The sequence below is a fragment of the Hypanus sabinus genome, chromosome 4 (genome assembly GCF_030144855.1).
Source record: "Hypanus sabinus isolate sHypSab1 chromosome 4, sHypSab1.hap1, whole genome shotgun sequence".
Lineage (NCBI taxonomy): Eukaryota > Metazoa > Chordata > Chondrichthyes > Myliobatiformes > Dasyatidae > Hypanus > Hypanus sabinus.
This window is the reverse complement of record NC_082709.1, coordinates 190,746-212,281: the sequence shown is the minus strand read 5'-3', so window position 1 is coordinate 212,281 and position 21,536 is coordinate 190,746. Positions and strand designations below refer to the sequence as shown.

At 42.2% G+C, this 21,536-nt stretch overlaps 1 protein-coding gene across 1 annotated transcript in view; it reads left to right on the top strand.

Moving 5' to 3' along the window:
* slc15a2 (solute carrier family 15 member 2) overlaps positions 1 to 21,321 on the top strand; it is a 219,807-nt gene extending 198,486 nt beyond the window's left edge. The window contains exons 20-23 of the mRNA XM_059966270.1: positions 4,769 to 4,865; positions 6,302 to 6,448; positions 9,581 to 9,685; positions 20,189 to 21,321. Coding sequence (XP_059822253.1) covers positions 4,769 to 4,865; positions 6,302 to 6,448; positions 9,581 to 9,685; positions 20,189 to 20,377 — 538 coding nt within the window. The 3' untranslated portion in view covers positions 20,378 to 21,321. The remainder of the gene's footprint in view (positions 1 to 4,768; positions 4,866 to 6,301; positions 6,449 to 9,580; positions 9,686 to 20,188) is intronic.
* The last annotated feature ends 215 nt before the right edge of the window (positions 21,322 to 21,536 follow it).

Below are 21,536 nucleotides of genomic sequence, written 5' to 3'. Positions count from 1 at the left end.
TACAAGGTAAATGGTAGGGCACTGAAGAGTTCAGTAGAACAGAGGGATCTAGGAATAAGTGGTGTCACAGGTAGGTAGGGTAGTAAAGAGAACTTTTGGTACATTGGCCTTTATAAATCAAAGTATTGAGTATAAGAGTTGGAATGATATGGTGAGGTTGTATAAGGCATTGGTGAAGCCGTATTTGGAGTATTATGTGCAGTTTTGGTCACCGATTTACAGGAATGGTATTAATAAGGTTGAAAGAATGCAGAGAAGGTTTACAAGGATGTTGCCGGGACTTGAGAAACTGAGTTACAGAGGAAGGTTGAATAGGTTAGGACTTTATTCTCTGGAGTGCAGAAGAATGAGGGGAGACTTGATAGAGGTACAGTATATAAAATTATGATGGGTATAGATGGAGTGAATGCAAGCAGGCTTTTTCCACTGAGGCTAGGGAAGTAAAAAAACCAGATGGGTAGGATGCAGAAAGACCTAGACAGATTAGAAGAATGGGCAAGAAAGTGGCAAATGAAATACAATGTTGGAAAATACATGGTCATGCACTTAGGTAGAAGAAATAAATGTGCAGACTGTTTTCTAAATGGGGATAAAATCCAAAAATCTGATATGCAGAGATACTTGGGAGTCCTTGTGCAGAACACCCTGAAGGTTAACTTGCAGGTAGAGTCGGTGATGAGGAAGATGGTGAGGAATACAAATGCAATGTTAGCATTAATTTCAAAAGAGCAGGAATGTGATGCTGAGGCTTTATAAGGCACTGGTGAGGCCTCATCTTGAGTATTGTGAACTGTTTTGAGCTCTTCATCTAAGAAAAGATGTGTATGCTTTGGAGAGGGTTCAGAGGAGGTTCACAAGGATGATTCCAGGAATGAAAGGGTTATCAGAAGAGGAACATTTGATGGTACTGGGTCTGTTCTTGCTGGAATTTAGAAGGACAAGGGTAGATCTCATTGAAACCTTCCAAATGTTGAAAGGCCTGCACAGACTGAATGTGGAAAGGATGTTTCCCATGGTGGGGGAGTTTAGGACAAGAGGGCACAGCATCAGGATAGAGGGGTGTCCATTTAAAACAAAGATGTGGAGAAATTTGCTTAGCCAGAGGATGGTGAATTTGTGGAATTATTTACCACAGGGAACTTTGGATTCCACGGGATGGCATGTTGCTCCCAGGTGCCCGGGTCAGGTATGTCTCAGATTAAGTCCACAGCATCTAAAGGGGAAGGGAGTGCAACATTTTTCCTTTTACCAAAGTGAATTGTTGTAAATGAACCATCTGTGTTCTTTTCTGTATTGTTACTACTTCTCCAGTTCTCCTTGCTACCCTCCCTGAACTCTCCACTACTCTCTGAGTATCTGTCTTGTCCACGTTCGGACTGACACTGCATCAGGGCTTCTCTGGCCAGACTCAGCATTTCACTGAAACTATTGTCCAATGGTGAATTGTCACCTGCAGTGAGTGAGAGATGTGCAGTTGGTTCTGCAGTAGCTTCTGTTAAAAGATGAGCACTTGAGCACTGATGCACTTGGTCATTGTTAAGCCCTCTTCTGCTATTATTAAGTGAGGAATACCCACATGTTGTGAAGTTGGGTGACCTTGGGCACTTCTTAGTTTCTACCTTAAATAAAGGTTCATCTTTCTTTGGGTTTGAATCTGAAACAAGTTTAGTTGAAGGACTAGGTAAAACTTGAGTGTGAAGCATGACGGGAAGCTGGTCCCTATCTTTGCTGCTTTGATTTCATCTTCTGTTGAGCAACCATGTCATATCAGAGGGCTTTCACCAACAGTCAGTTCATCAGTCACTTTCCAGAAAGATGACCACCACTGTCTCAGTCAGCTGCTGCTTCATACACCTTTGCTTCTGCTGAGACATCCTCAGCCTCACATTCCTCCTTGTGTGCACTCACTGAGCTTTCTCTATGTCTGTGCATGCTTTCCCTGTGTTTATATGAGCTTTTTCCATTAGCATTTCAGCTTTGTGCTTAGCACACACTGCTCTCATTCTTGTCATTTCAGCTCTGGCACGGGCTTGTTCTGTAGCTATGCTAACTGTGGTTTTGCCTGAGTGTTACAAAGACACAATCAATGCACCACATTCCAACCTGACTTCCAAGGCTCAATGATCGGTGTTGCTTGGGTCAGAAGCTGACTTTGTAGCATACAACATTCAAATGTATCTCCAGTCTACAGGATGATCTTTGAAGATGAGTTATCTTTTCACTCGACTGCCTTTGCAGTACGTTGAGTACAAAGCTAGGCAGGGAGTTAAATACTTTCTCAAAAGTTACACAAGCCAAAAGTTTTCTTGAGGGTTTTTAATGAGAAGACTTTGTAAAAAAAGGTTTTGCTTTTTCAAGGGTAAACAAAGAGTGGGTGAAGAAGGATGTCTTTCTACCATGTATGCTATAAGTTGAAATCCACATTAACCCATGCAGGGAATGATGTAAAAACAGCTTACAAACAGGAAATGATGTATGTACAAAATGAATAGCATACAAAATTAACACACCTGTGGAGGCAGAGGATACAATATACATCATTGAGATTGATTTTCTTGTGGGAATTTAGAGGAAAATAAACAGAGAAAAATATATGAGAATCTATTGCTAGATTTCTTTATACCTTTGCTATCCAAGTAACTATTACTGTGGAGTAAAGGGAATTACACAGGCATGAGAGAAGAATTGGCCAAAATTGACTGGAAAAGAACACTGGCAGGGATGACAGCAGTGCAGTAATGGCTGGAATTTCTGGAAGCATTCCTGAAGGCACAGGATATATACATCCCAGAGATGAAGTATTCTAAAGGAAAATGACGTAACTGTGGTCAACAAGAGAAGTCAAAGTCAACATAAAAGCCAAAGAGAGGGCATATAATAGAGCAAAGATTAGTGGGAAGTTAGAGGATTGGGAAACTTTTAAAAACCAACAGAAGCCAACTAAAAAAGTTTCTTCAGATGCATAGAGTGTAAAAGAGAGGCGAGAGTGGATATCGGACCACTGGAAAAAAATGCTGGAGAAGTAGTAATGAGTGACAATGAAATGGCACTCACTAACGGTTTGGTGGAAGACCCAGGGATCAGGGGTTATGAAGTTTTTGAATAAAGAAGAATCTTGGAAAATTGAAAGATCTGAAGAGAGATCAGTCGCCTAGACTACATGGTGTACACCCCATAATTCTGAAAGAAGTGTCTGAAGAGATTGTGGAGGCATTAGTAATGATCTTTCAAGAATCAGCAGATTCTGGAATGGTTCTGGAAGACTGGAAAATTACAAATTTTCAAGAAGGGAGAGAGGCAGAAGAAAACAAACTATAGACCTGTTAGCCTGACCTCAGTGGTTGGGAAGATATTGGAGACGATTATTAAGGATGAGGTCTCAGGTTACTTGGAGGTACATGATAAAATAGACCATAGTCAGTATGGTTTCCTCAAGGGAAAATCTTTCCTAATAAATCTGTTGGAATTTTTTAGAGAAGTAACAAGCAGGATAGACAAAGGAAAATTGGTTGATGTTGTGTACTTGGATCACATCCACTGCACTACCCTCATCTATATGCCTGGTCACCTCCTCAAAGGACTCTATCAGGCTTGTTAGACACAAAGATAGGTGAAGGGGCAAGTAGTTTTATGGAAGTAGAGTGGCAACGGAAGGCTTAGACAGCGAATGGGCAAAGAAATGTCAGATAGATACAGTGTCAGGAATTGTGTGGTCATGCATTTTGTAGAAGAAATGAAAGGGTTGACTATTTTCTAAATGGAGAGAAAATACAAAAAACTGAGATGCAAAGGGACTTAACAGTCCTTGTTCAGGATTCCCTGAAGCTTAATTTGCAGGTTGAGTCTGTGATGAGGAAGGCAACTGCAATGTTAGCAATCATTTCAAGAGGACTGGACTGTAAAAGCAAAGATGTAATATTGAGACTTTATAAAGTACTGGTGAAGCCTCACATGGAGTATTGTGAGCAGTTTTGGGTACTTTATTTTAGAAAGGATGTGCTAAAACTGGAGATCATTTAAAGATGGTTCACAAAAATGATCCTAGGATTGAATGGCTGTCATATGAAGAGTGTTTGATGACTCTGGGACTATATTCACTAGAATTCAGAAGAATGAGGCTTGACCTCATTGAAACCTATCGAATGGTGAAAAACTGGATGTGGAGAGGATGTTTCCTATGGTGGTAGAGACTAAGACCAGAGGACACAACCTCAGAATAGAGGGCATCCTTTTAGATTTGAGGTGAGGAGGAATTTCTTTAGCCAGAGAGTGGTGAATCTGTGTAATTCTTTGCCACAGGCAGCTGTGGAAGCCACCTCTTTATGTATATTTAAGGCAGAGGTTGATAGATTCTTCATTGGTCAGGGCATGGAATATGGGGAAAAGGCAAGAGATTGGGACTGAGAGGAAAATTGGATCAGCTGTGATGAAATGGCAGAGCAGACTCGACAGGCCAAATGGTTTAATTCTGCTCCAAATCTTGTGCCCTTATGGAAAAGCACTCTACCTACCTGTCTATGCCCCTCAATAACCCTCTTAAAGCTCAGTCCTCACTCTCCTCCATTTCATAGAAAGTACTGTTCAATCTCCCCTTACTACTACAGCCCACCACAGCAGACGGCTCCCTGGTGGATCTTCTCGGTAGTGTCTCTGTCTCGGTAGGAGGTATTAGGGCATGTACACAGTAATGGCGTGGCCTGATTACGTGTCAGAATTCTCATGCGGCAGGATACTTAACCATTGTCATGAACCTTTGATCTCCACACAGCTACCAGGGACAGTGTACGGTTGGTACGATGAAATATGATGTGGATCTGGGACTGTTAGACTTTGGAGCAGCATACACCATCATTGTGGATGTAATAGTAAGTGAGATCTTTACATCAAAAACTCTGACAATTAGCTATCTGACAATCGCAAATCTTGATGGTTCAGCATCAGGATCACTAGGTGATGTTTGCAACATGTTGGCCCCAATCCCATGGTCACTGGATTCAGTTTCCCACGCTCATATATCACTACACTGACACTCACTGCATCTCCAGTTCTCACACTCACTTGTCACTCATTGGGTCTGCAGTTCCCATACCCAAACTGGAACACCAGTTTCAACACTCTCTTGTTCTCTTGATCCCACACTCACCAGTCACTCTCTGGTGCCCTTTTTCCCAGTGCTCCCCGATCACTCATACGTAAGCACAATGGGCAAACTGGCTGCTTCCACTCTGATGTTATCCTATATTACTTCTCTGATTTATATTTTCACTAAAACTTTCGAGTGAGTATGGAAGTAGGGGAAATAATCCAACTGTGGTTCTTGCACTTATTGCGTATCTAAACTCTATACTTCACACCTAGGTTGGTAAATTGGTTTATTATTGTCACAAGTAACACTGTGAGAAACATTCTGTTTTGCTGCTATTGATACAGATCATTGCATCACATCAGTGTGACGAGGCAATACAAGGCAAAGTCAATGACTGAATGCAGAATGAATCTGCAGATGCTGGAAATAAATAAAAACACAAAATGCTGGCAGAACTCAGCAGGCTAGCATAGATGCTGTCTGGCCTGCTGAGTTCTGCCAGCATTTTGTGTTTTTACTGAATGCAGAATATTGTGTTAACATTATAGAGGGAGTACACTGCAAGCAGACAATAAGACAATGACAATATGGATTGTGATGTCATGAGTCCATCGTATTAGTCTTGTAACAGCAGGATAGAAGCTGTTCTTGAGCCTGGTAGAACATGTTATTGTATCATTTGTCCTATGGGAGAAGAGAAAATTTTGAATGAAGTTTGAGCATCTTAATAAAAAATCATCATCAGTGATTTTGGTGAAGAATTTAACAGCTGCTTTCTGGGATGAGCATTCTGATCTTCCCACAAAGCTCATATTGACCTAGATCTGTACAGCAGTATATTGGTTAACATAGCACTTTACAGTGCCTGCAATCAGAAGATCTCTGTTCATTTTCCAATGTTGTCTGTAAAGAGCTTGGATGTTCTCCACATGACAATGTGGGTCTCCTCCAGGTGCTCCAGTTTCTGCCAGATACCACAGGATGTATGGGTTTGGGTTATGTTGATGACAGAAGGGTGTTAACACCTGGTGGCCATCCCCAGCTCATCCTCGTACAGTGTGGGCTGTTGATGCAAATGACACAGTTCATTGTATGCTTTGACAAAAAAAAGCTAATCTTTAATCTTTTCTCTTTAAATCATTAGCTCCTTGCCATTTTGTCACGGTGTCTCTGTTTTTGGGAAGTGCAATAACTCCTGTGTTCTTATATCGTTAGCCCAATGAAAACAAGTTGAAGATCTGGAAGACCGAAGATATCAAAGCAAATGTAATTCATATTGCGTGGCAAATCCCGCCATATGTGCTGATGTCCGCTGGTGAAGTAATGTTCTCCATTACTGGGGTGGAGTTCTCCTACTCTCAGGTACTGTGCTCCCCTAATGGGCACCTACTAACTTAGCGGCAGCAGCACTATTCAATACATAGAACCATAGAACTGTAGAACATTGCAACACAGGACCAGGACTTGTGGCCCTTCTTGGCTATGCCAAGCCATTTTTCTGCCAAGTCCCACTGACCTGCACCTAGTCCATATCCCTCCATACACCTCTCATCCATGTACCTGTCCAAGTTTTTCTTAAATGTTAAAAGTGAGCCTGCATTCACCACTTCAACTGGCAGCTCATTCCATACTCCCACTACTCTCTGTGTGAAGAAGCTTCCCCTAATGTTTCCTTTAAACTTTTCCCTTTTCACCCTTAACCCATGCCCTCTGTTTTTTCTCTCCCCTAGCCTCAGTGGAAAAAGGCTGCTTGCATTCACTCTATCTATACCCATCATAATTTTAGACACCTCTATCAATTCACCCCTCATTCTCCCGCGCTCCAATGAATGAAGTCCTAACCTATTCAACCTTTCTCTGTAACTCAGTTTCTCAAGTACCAGCAACATCTTTGTAAACCTTTTCTGCACTCTTTCAATCTTATTAATATCCTTCCTGTAATTAAGTGACCAAAACTGCACACAATAGTCCAAATTGCATTCACCAATGCCTTATACAACCTCACCTTAACATTTCGACTCTTATACTCAATATTTTGATTTATAAAGGCCAATGTCCCAAAAGCTCTCTTTCTAACCCTATCTACCTGCGACGCCACTTTTAGGGAATTATATATCTGTATTCCCAGATCCCTTTGTTCTACTGCACTCTTCATTTTCCTACCATTTACCTTAGTAAACACAAAGTACACTGCAGATGCTGTGGTCAAATCAAGGCATACAAAAAAGCTGGATGAACTCAGCAGGTCGGGCAGCATCCGTTGACTGCTCCTTTCAACAGATGCTGCCCGACCTTCTGAGTTCATCCAGCTTTTTTGTACGTCTACCATTTACCTAGTATGTTCTACCTTGGTTTGACCTTCCAAACTGCAATACCTCACACTTGTCCACATTAAACTCCATCTGCCATTTTTCTGCCCATTCCTCCAAATGGTCCAAATCCCTCTGCAAGCTTTGAAAACCTTCTTCACTGTCTACTACACCTCCAATCTTTGTATCATCAGCAAATTTGCTGATCCAATTTACCACATTATCATCCAGATCATTGATATAGATGACAAATAACAATGGACCCAGCACTGATCCCTGTGGCACACCACTAGTCACAGGCCTCCACTCAGAGAAGCAATCCTCAGGATTGAAGGACATCCATTTAGAACTGAGATACGGAGAAATTACTTTAGTCAGAGGATGGTAAATCTATGGAATTTGTTGCCATGAGCAGCTATGGAGGCCAAGTCATTGGGTGTAATTAAGGCAGAGATAGATTGGTTCTTGATTAGCCAGGGCATCAAAGGGTATGGGGTGAAGGTAGGGGAGTAGGGATTACTGGAAGAATTGGATCAGCCCATGATTGAATGGCGGAGCAGACTCGATGGTCCAAATGGCCGACTTCTGATCCTATATCTAATGGTCTTAAGGTCTTATGTGATTGCAGCAGCACTTAGACAAATTGGCAGAATGGGCAAAAAAGTGGCAGGTGGAATCCAGTGTTGGGAAATGTATGATGATGCATTTTGGTAAAAGGAACAAAAATGCAGACTATTTTATAAATAGGGAGAAAATTCAAACATCAGAGGTGCAGAGGGACTTAGGAGTCCTTGTGCAAGACTCCCAGAAGGTTAATTTACATTTTGAGTCTGTGGTAAAGAAGGTAAATGCAATGTTGTCATTTATTTCAAGGAGAATAGAATATAAAAGCAAGGAGTTAATGCTGAGGCTTTATTATTAACTAGTAAGGTCTTACTTGGAGTATTGTCCATATCTCAGAAGGGATGTGTTATCATTGGACAGAGTTCAGAGGAGATTCACAAGGATGATTCCAGGAATGAAAGGGTTAACATATGATTTGCATTTGGCAGCTTTGGGTCTATACTCACTAGGTCTATACGGGGCAGGGTTGGGGGTGGGGGGGGTGGCAGGATCTCATTGAAACCTACCAAATGTTGAAAGGACTAGATAGGGTGGATGTGTATGTTTCCTATGGTGGGGATATCCAGAACCAGAGGGCAAAGACTCAAAATTGAGGGATGACCTTTTAGAACAGAGGTAAGGAGAGATTTTTTTAGTCAAAGAGTAGTGATTCTGGGGTGTTGTACCACAGACTGCAGTGGAGGCCAAGTCTTGGGTAGACATAAAGCGGACGTTGATAGTTTCCTGATCGGACATCAGAGGATATGACAAGAAGGCAGGTGCGTCCAGGATCCGGGATTAGCCATGATGGAGTGGTAGAGTAGACTTGATGGGGTGAATGGCCGAATTCTGCTCCTATGTCTTATAGTCTTATGGCCTAAATTGTTTGATGAACAACAGAAGGGTTTTTTTTTTATCACGAAGTGGTGCTCTGGCACTTGCGACTAGAAGGGATGGTAGATACAGATTCACCTGTCAACAATCTATGACATTATTGTTTCCTGGTAGAAGTATATGTTTAAAAAATCCCTTTGCTAATGATGAATAATGAGGTAGTGTTAATGGGTTCATTGTCCCTTCAGAAAAGTTTTGGCAGAAGGGAAGAAATTCCCCTCATTGAACATTGAACCATAGACCTTCAGATTCATGTCCCTCCTCCCCAATGGTAGTAACATCAAGAGGCCATGTTCTGGATGGTGAGGGTTGCTGATGACGGATGCCGCCTTCCTGAGGTACTACCTGTGGAAGATGTCCTCAATGGTGGGGAGGGATTAAGATTCAAGATATAAATTTATTTATCATATATACACCAAAATATAGAATCAAATTGGTCCTTCGCATTAACAACCACCACACCAGAGTGTGCTGGGGAAGCCCACAAATGTCACCACACATTTGGCTCTAATATAGCATGTCTACAGGTTGTGCCAATGATGAAAATGTGGGAAATAGGAGCTTATACAAAGGGCTAACATGCAATTGAATGAATGGCCTTCTCTGCACTCTGTGACTTTGCCTTTAAGTTCTAATATTTAATATTCATGATGCATTTGATTAATTGCTGCCCTTTTCATTGTTTCAGGCTCCTATCAACATGAAGTCTGTGCTGCAGTCTGGCTGGCTGCTGACGGTGGCCTTCGGCAATATCATTGTTGTTATTGTGGCCAAGTCAGCATTCATGGAACAGGTATGAGATTGCAATAGGTCATCCTCCCTTTTTTCTTGGTGGGCCACTAACCACCACTGGGTCAGCTCATCCTCTCTTTCTTTTTCCATGGTGACCCACTAACCATCACTGGATTAGCTCATCCTCAATTCCTTTATCAACAGTGACCCCACTGACCGTCACTTGGTCAGCTCATCATCCCTTTACTATACCCTGATGAGCAAAGGACTGAAACTGGTGTGTGATGTGGTCAGTAATGGACTGAACCTAACCCAGTGATTGGGGATCACTAATATACTGGAATTGAACAGTGATTGGGGTTACTAATCTATTGAAAAGATCCAGTGTTGGGCATCTTGAATGGTCCGAAACTGACCATTTGGGGGGGGGTCTATTTTTTGACTGTATGCGTGTGTGTTTGTGTGCGTGGATTTGTAGGTGTATGAATTTATACCTGTACATTTATATTTAGTCTATATGTCATTGTGTGACAATGTGGGGGGCAGTTGTTGTGGTGGATCAAAGTGGTTACAGCCCATTGTGTCCATACTAGCCCTGTGTAAGATATGTCCAGCTAATTCCTTTAGCTGTCATCACTTCACAGCCGTGTAAATTCTTTGCTTTACAACATATAAAAGGATAGCACAGGAACATCATTTTCAGACCACAATGTTGTGCCAAACCAGTAATCAAATGGCCAACTAAACACATCCCTTCTACTTACACAATACCCATATATTTTCTTTTCCTGTTCACTCATGATGCCAGTTCAAGGTCCTCTTAAATGCCCTTATTACATCTACCTCCTCCACCACCGCCCCAGGCATCTGCTACTCTCTGTGTAAAATATATTTCTCCATTCATCTCTCCTGAACTTAATCCCTCTCCAAAGCCTTGATATCCTTTCAATAATGGGAAAACCAAAACTGAATACCATACTCAAGTTGCGGTCTAACCCCATGTCCTTCTTCTTGGTACATACTGATCAATGATAAATATCCTACTCATTTTTTGAACACTACTATTGAATTTATCTGCACTTGTAAACCAGTGCATTGTTTGTTATGTCTCCCTGTTCGCTGGGAAAATGGAGATACCTCTTCCTCCCTTATTAGGGAGAGAGAACCTGTGGTATGTTGAATACCAGGTGAAACACGGTCTTCGGGTAACTGCAAGACTGTGTCTTTGCCATTGCTTTGATCATGCTTGAGCGCTCGGTGGCGATGCTGATGCTTTTTTTTGCCAGTGGAGTGAGGGGGTATTGTTGCTGCTGCTTACGTGTGGGAGGGAGAGGAGCTGGGGGGGGGGGACTTTGGGTATCTAACATTTAACTAAATGTTGTTAACTAAAGCATACCTGGGGTTCTAACATGCATGCTTTAAAAAGGCGCGCACAGTGGGTACTCAGGACAGTGTGATCGAGAAACTATTGCAGCAGGAAGAGGAGGAGCGAAGGGCTCGAGAGATAATTGACAGGGACAAATAAAAGGACAGGTAACTGAAGAGGAGCAGCTACTGGTGTGAGTGGCTCAGGGTAGGAGTGGAGCTTTGAGGCTTTGGCTTGAGAGGCTCCGGCAAGCAGGGTCTAAGGACAAGCTTGCTACAAGTGAGATAAGGCCGGGTAAGTTCTTTTAATTAATTTAATTAACTTAGGAGTAGGTAATGGAGGCAGCAGTTAGGGCAGTCGAGTGATGTGGGAAGTCAGGGACAGCACAATTATCCCTGATGACTACACCTGTAAAAGGTGCATCCAGCTGCAGCTCCTGTCAAACCGAGTTAGGGAACTGGAGCTGGAGCTGGATGAACTTTGGATCATTCATGAGGCAGAGGGAGATAGTCACCCCTAAAAGTCAGGAGGCAGATAGCTGGGTGACTGTCAGGAGAGGAAAGGGGAATAGATAGAATGTGCAGAGCACCCCTGTGATCGTTCCCATTAACAATAAGTATACCATTTTGGATACTGTTGCTGGGGACGACCAACCAGGGACAAGTTGTAGTGGTCATGTCTCTGGCACTGAGACTGGACCCTCAGCTTAGAAAGGAAGGAGGGAAAAGAGGAGAGTAGTAGTGATAGGAGATTTGATAGTTAAAAGGACAGATAAGAGGTTCTCTGGGAGAGATCGAGAATCTCAGATGGTCTGTTGCCTCCCTGGTGCCAGGGTCAGCGATATCTTGGATTGAGTTCTTGGTATTCTCAGGACGGAGGGTGAGCAGCCAGATATCGTGGTCCACGTAGGGACCAATGACATGGATAGAAAGAAGGAGGAGGTCCTGCAAAGAGAGTTTAGGGAGTTGGGTGCAAAGTTGAAGGACAGGACCTCCAGGGTTGCAATCTTGAGTATTGCTCCCCATGCCACGTGCTAGTGAGGCTAGAAATAGGAAGATACATGGTTAAAAGAGATGGTACAGGAAGGAGGGCTTCATGTTTCTGGACAATTGGGCTTTGTTCCAGGGAAGGTGGGTCCTGTTCCGATGGGATGGTTTGCACCTGAACTGGAAGGGGACTATCATCCTTGTGGGTAGGTTAGCTAGTGCTGCTCTGGGAGTTTAAGCTAGATTTACAGGGGGAGGGGAACCAGAGTATTAGAGCAGATGGTGAGGTGGAGGAGGATAAAGGTCATGCGAGGACTGCTTGTGTGGACAGAAATCAAAGGTTTGTATGTGATAGAAATGTTCTCACATGCCAAACTGAAGAGACTGGGAAAGAGGCATCTGGCTCTCAAATAGAGAAAGATAGGCGAGAGCATGTGAGGAAGGATAGGCAGGTGATAGAGAAGGGACGTGCTCAGACTGTAGGTTTGAGATATATCTATTTTAACGCAAAGAGTGTTGTGAACAAAGCAGATGAGCTTAGAGTGTGGATCAGTATTTGGAGATATGATTTAGTGGCCATTACAGAAACCTGGATGGCTTAGGGACAGGAATGGTTACTTCAAGTACTGGGTTTTAGATGTTTCAGAAAGAACAGGGAGGGAGGCAAAAGAAGTGGGGTGTGGCACTGTTGATCAGAGATAGTGTCACGGCTGCAGAAAAGATGGACGTCATGGAGGGATTGTCTACGAAGTCTCTGTGGGTGGAGATTAGGAACAGGAAAGGGTCAATAATTTTACTGGGTGTTTTTTATAGGCCACCCAATAGTAACAGGGATATCAAGGAGCAGATGGGGAAACAGATCCTGGAAAGGTGTAATAATAACAGAGTTGTCGTGATGGGAAATTTTAATTTCCCAAATATAGGTTGGCATCTCCCTAGAGCCAGGGGTCAGCAACCTTTACCACTGAAAGAGCCACTTGGACCCGTTTCCCACAGAAAAGAAAACACTGGGAGCCGCAAAACCCGCTTGACATTTAAAATGAAATAACACTGCATACAACATTTTGTTTTGCTTTTATGCTATGTATAAACAAACTATAATGTGTTGCATTTATGAAATTGATGAACTCCTGCAGAGAAAATGAAATTACATTTCTGCATGCAACAAAAACATTTTGAACTCCGAAAAAAAGACTTTGGGTTGAAGGTTACTTTTAAGTAAAATACTCAATGTCTATTTGAGTCCTTCTTGTATTTATGAAAAACGCCAAACTTAAATTTGCCGCCAGCAGCAAACCAAAAATAACGTCAGCCAGCTGTCAACCTGAAAAATAAAAGGACTATTTCACTGAACAATGAAAACATACGAATATACGTAAAATAATAGGCAATTAAAATATTTATCATACTTGTTCAGGTTGACTCAGACCTGACAATGCAGTCGTATTTAGTAGGGATGGATCGATGCTTAGGGGAGTGACCGGGAAGGATAATGTGTTTTTTTCCTCTCTGAACTCACAGAAGCGTTTCCCAAACGATGTTTGCATTGCGATGATTGCAGAATGTAAATACTCCGAATTTATCATGTCGCGACCTTGTTTGAACTCTCTCAAATTGGGGAAGTGAGGCAATGTGCCTTTCTGTAAATCTCTGGCAAGCAACGTCAACTTGCGCTCGAATGCCAAAACATCCTCCAACATGTGCAGGGCTGTACGTCCTTACCCCGTTGAAGAGCTGTGTTCAGCGTGTTCAGGTGCGCTGTCATGTCTACCATGAAGTGCAGCTTTTCCAGCCACTCTGGCTGTTCCAGCTCAGGAAAGTTGAGCCCTTTGCTGCCCAGGAAAGTTTTCACTTCTTCCAGACACGCGACAAAGCGTTTCAGCACCTCCCCCCTGGACAACCATCAGACTTTGTTGTGCAGCAGGAGATCAGAATATGCAATTTCCAGCTCGTCCAGTAACAAACGGAATTGACGGTGATTTAAACTTTTTGCCATTATTTTATTGACAATCTGAATGACAACATCCATTACTTCTGTGCATTCCGGAGGAAATGTTTGAGCGCACAGTGCCTCTTGGTGCAAGATGCAGTGAAAAGTCAGCAGCTTTCTGTCCAGCGACTTCTGCAGTAAAGCCACAATTCCCTTGTGCGTTCCCGTCATATTCGGTGCCCCCATCAGTAGCTACTGACACCAGATGGGTGGTCTTTATTCCTTTGGCTCTTAAACAATTCAAGACAGCCTCACAGATGTCCTCCCCCCGTGTTTGGTCTTTTAGAGGTATCAACTCAATCAGTTCTTCCTGTGGCCCGGCAGAGTTTACATACCGGCAGAACAACGCTATTTGTTCAATATCACCTTTGTCTTTAGACTCGTCACAGGCAATCGAGTAGGCCACAGATGAATTGATGTCTTTAATTTGCTGTCTTGTGATGTCTTCTGCCATTTTTATGGTTCTGTCTTTGACAGTCTTTGCAGAGAGGGGCATATCCCTGATTTTCTGCACAATTTCACTCTTGTTTTTAAAGTCCGTGAATAGATGTTCTGAAATCTTAATGAAAGATTCTTTTATATATTCACCATCTGTAAACTGCTTCCCGTGCCTGACTATTTCCTGAGCGGCAATATAACTGGCGTATGTCGTTGATTTTCCAGACTTCATCCATTTCTGGAAATGATTTTTGCTCAGATCAACCTTCCGCATCAGTTCCGAAACGGCTTTTTTTCTCTCATCTCCATCCGGATATTTTTGAGCAAAGGCTGCGTGTTTATTCTGGAAATGCCTTGCGACATTTGACTTTTTGTTGTTTGCTAGTTTCTCATTGCATATTAAGCATACCGGTAAACCAGTCTCGTCAACAGTGAAAGCAAATGAATCTGTCCACGTATCATTAAACGTTCTGTTTTCTTCAGTCACTTTTCTTTTTTTAGAATTCTCCATAGTTGGCTTACCTTGGATCGAAAAATTAAAGAAATCGCGCACTGGCGGGTGTCAGGTATTGGCAGTGGTGACGTATATTAATAGCGATAAAAACACGGTGTAGCGGTGTGCTCACGCAGTCAGTAAACTGCAGTCGAATAACTTTATTCGAACTAAACAGCCTTGCTTTTAAGCCTCCCTCAACCCAGCCCCCATGGACGCAGATGCTGCAAAAGACGCGTACTCACAAACCCCCGTAGGCTATCTCCCTTAGCCGGAATGCTGGCTAATTGTGAGGAAATGTGTCGCCACACTTAGATTGTACAAGATCACCATAATCTTCAAATTTAGAATTACATTTCAAAAGCTAACAGACTAACATAAAATACATTTTAATTAAATACTGACCAATTATTTCCCAAAGCCACAGGGAGCCGCAGCACAGAGGTGAAAGAGCCACAAATGGCTCGGGAGCCGCAGGTTGCCAACCCCCGCCCTAGAGCAAAGGGTTTAGATGGGGTGGAGTTTATTCAGTGTGTTCAGGAAGGTTTCTTATCACAATATGAAGAAGCCTTTTGCATCTGTATTTACTAAGGAAACTGGAATGGAGTCTGTGGAAACAAGGCAAACAAGTAGGGAGGTCATGGAACTTATACAGATTAAAGAGGAGGAGATACTTGCTGTCTTGAGGCAAATCAGAGTAGATAAATCCCCAGGACCCAACAGGGTATTGCCTCGGACCTTGAGGGAGACTAGTGTTGAAATTGCAGGCGCCCTGGCAGAATTATTTAAAATGTCGATATCCATGGGTCAGATGCCGGAGGATTGGAGGATAGCTCATGTAGTTCCATTGTTTAAAAATGGCTCAAAAAGTAAGCCAGGAAATTATAGGCTGGTAAGTCTGACATTGGTAGTAGGTAAATTATTGGAAGGAATACTAAGAGGTAGGATCTACAAGTATTTGGATAGACAGGGACTTATTAGAAACAGTCAGCGTGGCTTTGTGTATGGTAGATCATGTTTAACCAATCTATTAGAGTTTTTCGAGCAAGTTACCAGGAAAATGAATGAAGGGAAGGCAGTGGATGTTGTATACATGGACTTCAGTAAGGCCTTTGACAAAGTCCCGCATGGGAGGTTGGTTAGGAAGATTCAGTCACTAGGTATACATGGAGAGGTAGTAAATTGGATTAGACATTGGCTCAATGGAAGAAGCCAGAGAGTGGTAGTGGAGGATTGCTACACTGAGTGTAGGCCTGTGACTAGTCGTGTGCCACAGGGATCAGTGCTGGGTCCATTGTTATTTGTCATCTATATCAATGATCTGGATGATAATGTGGTAAATTGGATCAGCAAATATGCTGATGATACAAAGATTGGAGGTGTAGTAGACAGTGAAGAAGGTTTTCAAAGCTTGCAGAGGGATTTGGACCAGTTGGAGGAATGGGCAGAAAAATGGCAGATGGAGTTTAATGTGGACAAGTGTGAGGTATTGCAGTTCGGAAGGTCAAACCAAAGTAGAACATACAAGGTAAATGGTAGATGTACAAAAAAGCTGGATGAACTCAGAAGGTCGGGCAGCATCTGTTGAAGCTGCCTGACCTGCTGAGTTCATCCAGCTTTTTTGTACGTCTTGATTTGACCACAGCATCTGCAGTGTACTTTGTGTTTACTAAGGTAAATGGTAGGACACTGAAGAGTGCAGCGGAACAGAGGGATCTGGAATACAGATACAAAATTCCCTAAAAGTGGCGTCGCAGGTAGATAGGGTTGTAAAGAGAGCTTTTGGTACATTGGCCTTTATAAATCAAAGTATTGCTTATCAGAGTTGAATGTAATGGTGAGGTTGTGTAAGACATTGGGTGAGACCAAATTTGGAGTATTGTGTGCAGTTTTGGTCACCTAATTACAGGAAGGATATTAATAGATTTTAAAGAGTGCAGAGAAGGTTTACAAGGATGTTGCCGGGACTTGAGAAACTGAGTTACAGAGAAAGGTTGAATAGGTTAGGACTTTATTCCCTGGAGCGTAGGAGAATGAGGGATGATTTGATAGAGGTGTCTAAGATTATGATGGGTATAGATAGAGTGAGTGCAAGCAGGCTTTTTCCACTGAGGCCAGGGGAGAAAAAAAACAGAGGTCATGGGTTAAGGGTGAAGGGGGAAAAGTTTAAAGGGAACATTAAGGTGGGGCTTCTTCACGCAGAGAGGAGTTTGGAGGGATATGGCCCAGGTGCAGGTCAGTGGGACTAGGCAGAAAAATAGTTCGGCACAGCCAAGAAGGGCCAAAAGGCCTGTTTCTGTGCTGTAATGTTCTATGGTTCTGTGGTACAAGAGGAGAGGCTATACTTGATTTGGTATTGGGAAATGAACCTAGGCAGGTGTCAGATCTCTCAGTGTAATAACATTTTGGAGATAGTGATCATTATTCTATCTCCTTTACCATAGCATTGGAGAGCGATAGGAAGTGACAAGTTAGAAAAGCATTTAATTGGAGTAAGGGAAATTATGAGGCTATCAGGCAGGAAATTGGAAGCTTAAATTGGAAACAGATGTTCTCAAGAAAAAGTACGGGAGAAATGTGGCAAATGTTCAGGGAATATTTGTATGAAGTTCTGCATTGGTATGTTCCAATGAGACAGGGAAGTTATGGTAGGGTGCAGAAACTGTGGTGTACAAAGGCTGTAATAAATCTAGTCAAGAAGAAAAGAAAAGCTTACAAAAGGTTCAGAGAGCTAGGTAATGTTAGAGAACTAGAAGATTATAAGGCTAACAGGAAGGAGCTTAAGAAGAAAATTAGGAGAGCCAGAAGGGGCCATGAGAGGGCCTTGGCAGGCAGAATTAAGGAAAACCCCAATGCATTCTACAAGTATGTGAGGAGCAGGAGGATAAGACATGAAAGAATAGGACCTATCAAATGTGACAGTGGGAAAGTGTTTATGGAACCAGCGGAAATAGCAGAGGTACTTAATGAATACTTTACTTAAGTATTCACTATGGAAAAGGTTCAGTGAGTGTAAACTCAGTGGTTGGTAAGTTGATGGAGAAGATCCTGAGAGGCAGGACTTGTGAACATTTGGAGAGGTATAATATGATTAGGAATAGTCAGCATGGCTTTGTCAAGGGCAGGTCATGCCTTACGAGCCTGATTGAATTTTTTGAGGATGTGACTAAACATATTGATGAAGGAAGAGCAGTAGATGTAGTGTGTATGGATTTCAGCAAGGCATTTGATAAGGTACCCAATGCAAGTCTTATTGAGAAAGTAAGGAGGCATGGGATCCAAGAGACATTGCTTTGTGGGTCCAGAACTGACTTGTCCACAGAAGGCAAAGAGTGGTTATAGATGGGTCATATTCTGTATGGAGGTCGGTCACCAGTGGAATGCCTCAGGGATCTGTTCTAGGACCCTTACTCTTTCTGATTTTTATAAATGACCTGGAAGAGGTGGAGGGATGGGTTAGCAAGTTTGCTGATGACACTAAGATTAGAGGTGTTGTGGATGGTGTGGAGGGCTGTCAGAGGTTAGAGCACAACATTGATAGGATGAAAAACTGGGCTGAGAACTGGCAGATGGAGTTCAACCTATTTGTGAAGTGGTTCATTTTGGTAGGTCAAATAAGATGGCAGAATATAGTATTAATGGTAAGACTCTTGGCAGTGTGGAGGATCAGAGGGATCTTGGGGTCCGAGTCCATAGGACGCTCAAAGCAGCTGCACAGGTTGACTCAGTGGTTAAGAAGGCATAAGGTGTATTGGCCTTCATCAATCATGGAATTGAATTTAAAAGCCGAGAGGTAATGTTGCAGCTATATAGAAACCTGGTCAGACCCCACTTGGAGTACTGTGCTCAGTTCTGGTCACCTCACTACAGGAAGGATGTGGAAGCCATAGAAAGGGCTCAGAGGAGATTTACAAGGATGTTGCCTGGATTGGGGAGCTTGTCTTATGAGGATAGGTTCGGTGAACTCAGCCTTTTCTCCTTAGAGCGACAGAGGATTGGAGGTGACCTGATTGAGGTGTATAATATGTTGAGCGGCGTTGATCACATGGATAGTCAGAGGGTTTTTCCCAGGGCTGAAATGGTTGCCACAAGAGGACACTAGTTTTAGGTGCTGGGGAGTAGATACAGAGGAAATGTCGGGGATAAATTTTTTACTCAGAGAATGGTGAGTCCGTGGAATGGGCTGCCGGCAAAGGTGGTGGAGGCGGAGACAATGGGGTCTTTTGGATAGGTACATATAGCTTAGAAAAATAGAGGGCTATGGGTAAGCCTAGTAATTTCTAGGGTAGGGTCATGTTCGGCACAACTTTGTGGGCCAAAGTGCCTGTATTGTGATGTAGGTTTTCCATGTTTCCATGTAACTGATCATTCTTTGGGGTACTCTTCTGTTTTTGTGGATAGTTGTGAAGAAAAAGCATTTCAGGATGTATATTGTATACATTTCTCTGACATTAACTTGGACCTTTGAATCTTTGAACCTTTGCTCTCATTGTTAGTGAATTCTAGGCATTAACCACTTATACTGAATAAAAACAAAATCCTCTTGTCACCTTTGGTTCTTTTCCAATTACCTTCATTCTGCAACCCCAGAATGCAACTGCAGTTCCTGATACTTCTGCTCATTAAAACAGTTCTTACACTTAAGAATTTTAAATACTTATTTTCCACAAAGAGAAACACAGCTTTTCCAGTCTCAAGTCATTCATCTCTGCATCTTTTCTCCACTCTTTTGGGAGCATTCATATTTTTCATAAAATCTGACCAGAACTGGACACAAAACTCCAGTTGTGGCTGAACTCCCCTGTTCGCATCACCATGGTACTTTGCTTTTTTATTCCATGCTTCTATTCATTATTATTTTAGGACCCCCTGGTCATCCTACAGAAAATTATTTGTGTATACCTCCTAACCTCACTTTTCTTGTGTCCATCTTAAATTGTTTCTGGTTGATTCTGCTTTTTCTTCTCCCAAAGTGTGACGGATCATGTTTCTCAATATTTTATCCCAACACCCATCTGTTCATTATATCAGCCTGTTGATATCTCCCTAAAGTCTATTACCATTGTGTGTGTGTGTGTGTTGGTTCATTGCTGCACATTTACTGTGTGTTGTAACTGATTGCAACCAGTGACTGACAGCCAAGCAACATTGGCGTTAATGCACAGAGAAATGCTTTGGGCCAAAGATAGACAGCACACTGAATAGCAGGAATGTATCGCAAATGTAACTACTGCCTCTTGTACAGATGTAACAATACCAAGTGTAGTAACTGTCTCCTTTTTCACCCTCAGTGGGAAGAATTTGTGCTCTTTGCCTGCCTGCTGATTGCTGTCTCCATCATATTCTCCATCATGGCTTACTTCTACACCTATATCGGTACGGAAGAGCAGGCCATTGTTGCTGAGGAAACAGTCGACATCTCCTCACAACCACTGTGCACAAACATCTCCCTCAACACAGTCAACAAGAGCAATATTTAGAGATCAACTTCCTGCCCCACTTACCCCCAGCACCCCCATCTCAATGTCTCTGATTTATCTGGCTGATCTTCTGTAAAAATTGGACTCAGACTTGTACCAAAAGTGATCTTTATATAAAGACTGAAATGTCCCAGGGAGGGGAATTGAGAGTAGATTTGGAGGAAGGGAGTGGAGAGGATTGGTGGTTTAGGAATGTCAGTAAATAGGAAAGATATGAAGGAATTCATTTGTACCATGCAGAATCCAGTCACTACGTTACAAGTATGTGATTACACTGAAAGGGGAGATCACTGAGGTTGCTGTCAGGACCTCTGCTTTTGACCATGAGGGAATATTACCTGGACAAGATGATGTTTTATTTGGACAAAAAAAGAGATGTATTGCCAGTGTACATGGTTAGAGGCTTGGATAGATGGAATTTGGGGGCTAGTTTCTTTAGCAGAGAGGCCACTTACTCTGTAGAGGAAATCAACTTTAATCAATTAATAAGATCAAGGATCACTTTTATTCATCATATACTGTATATTTTCAAGTATTAGGAATTTGCTGTGCTGTGCAGGTCAGGCCACAACATTCAATAATTATAAATAATTATATAAAGATGAAATTAGAGGTTGAAGTGGAATACAATGTCTACAAACATATAAATGTCAGCATGTATTTACAATGTAAACTGCATTATAACAAGTGCTTTAAAGTGATTACAGTGCAGTGATAGGAGTAATAGAGTGGGTTGGGGTTGCTAACTAGAATGGTTCATCAGATTAACTACTTTGGGGAAGAAACATTTAAAATGGCACGATGTTTTTGTTTTAAAACTTTAAATACAGCTTAAAGATCTTGTTTTAATTGGTTAAATAATTGTAATAATTTTAATAATTTAATGATCAGGATTGTAAGTGGTGACATATGCACTCTGTTAATAAAATTTACTTTGTACTTCGTACGTTTGTACATATAGTCTTTTCAAGAACGGAGCTTTTGGAAAAGACAATTTGCTAGTTGGGTAGTTAGTACAATGATTTTTCCTGCTGGCTTTATCCTTGACACATACAGGTCCTGCAATAATGATAGATTGTAACCAATAACTTTTTATAAAAGTGTTATTGGTTAGGGTTAGGGTTAAACGGTGCAGATCAATGAAGTGCTAACTAGAATG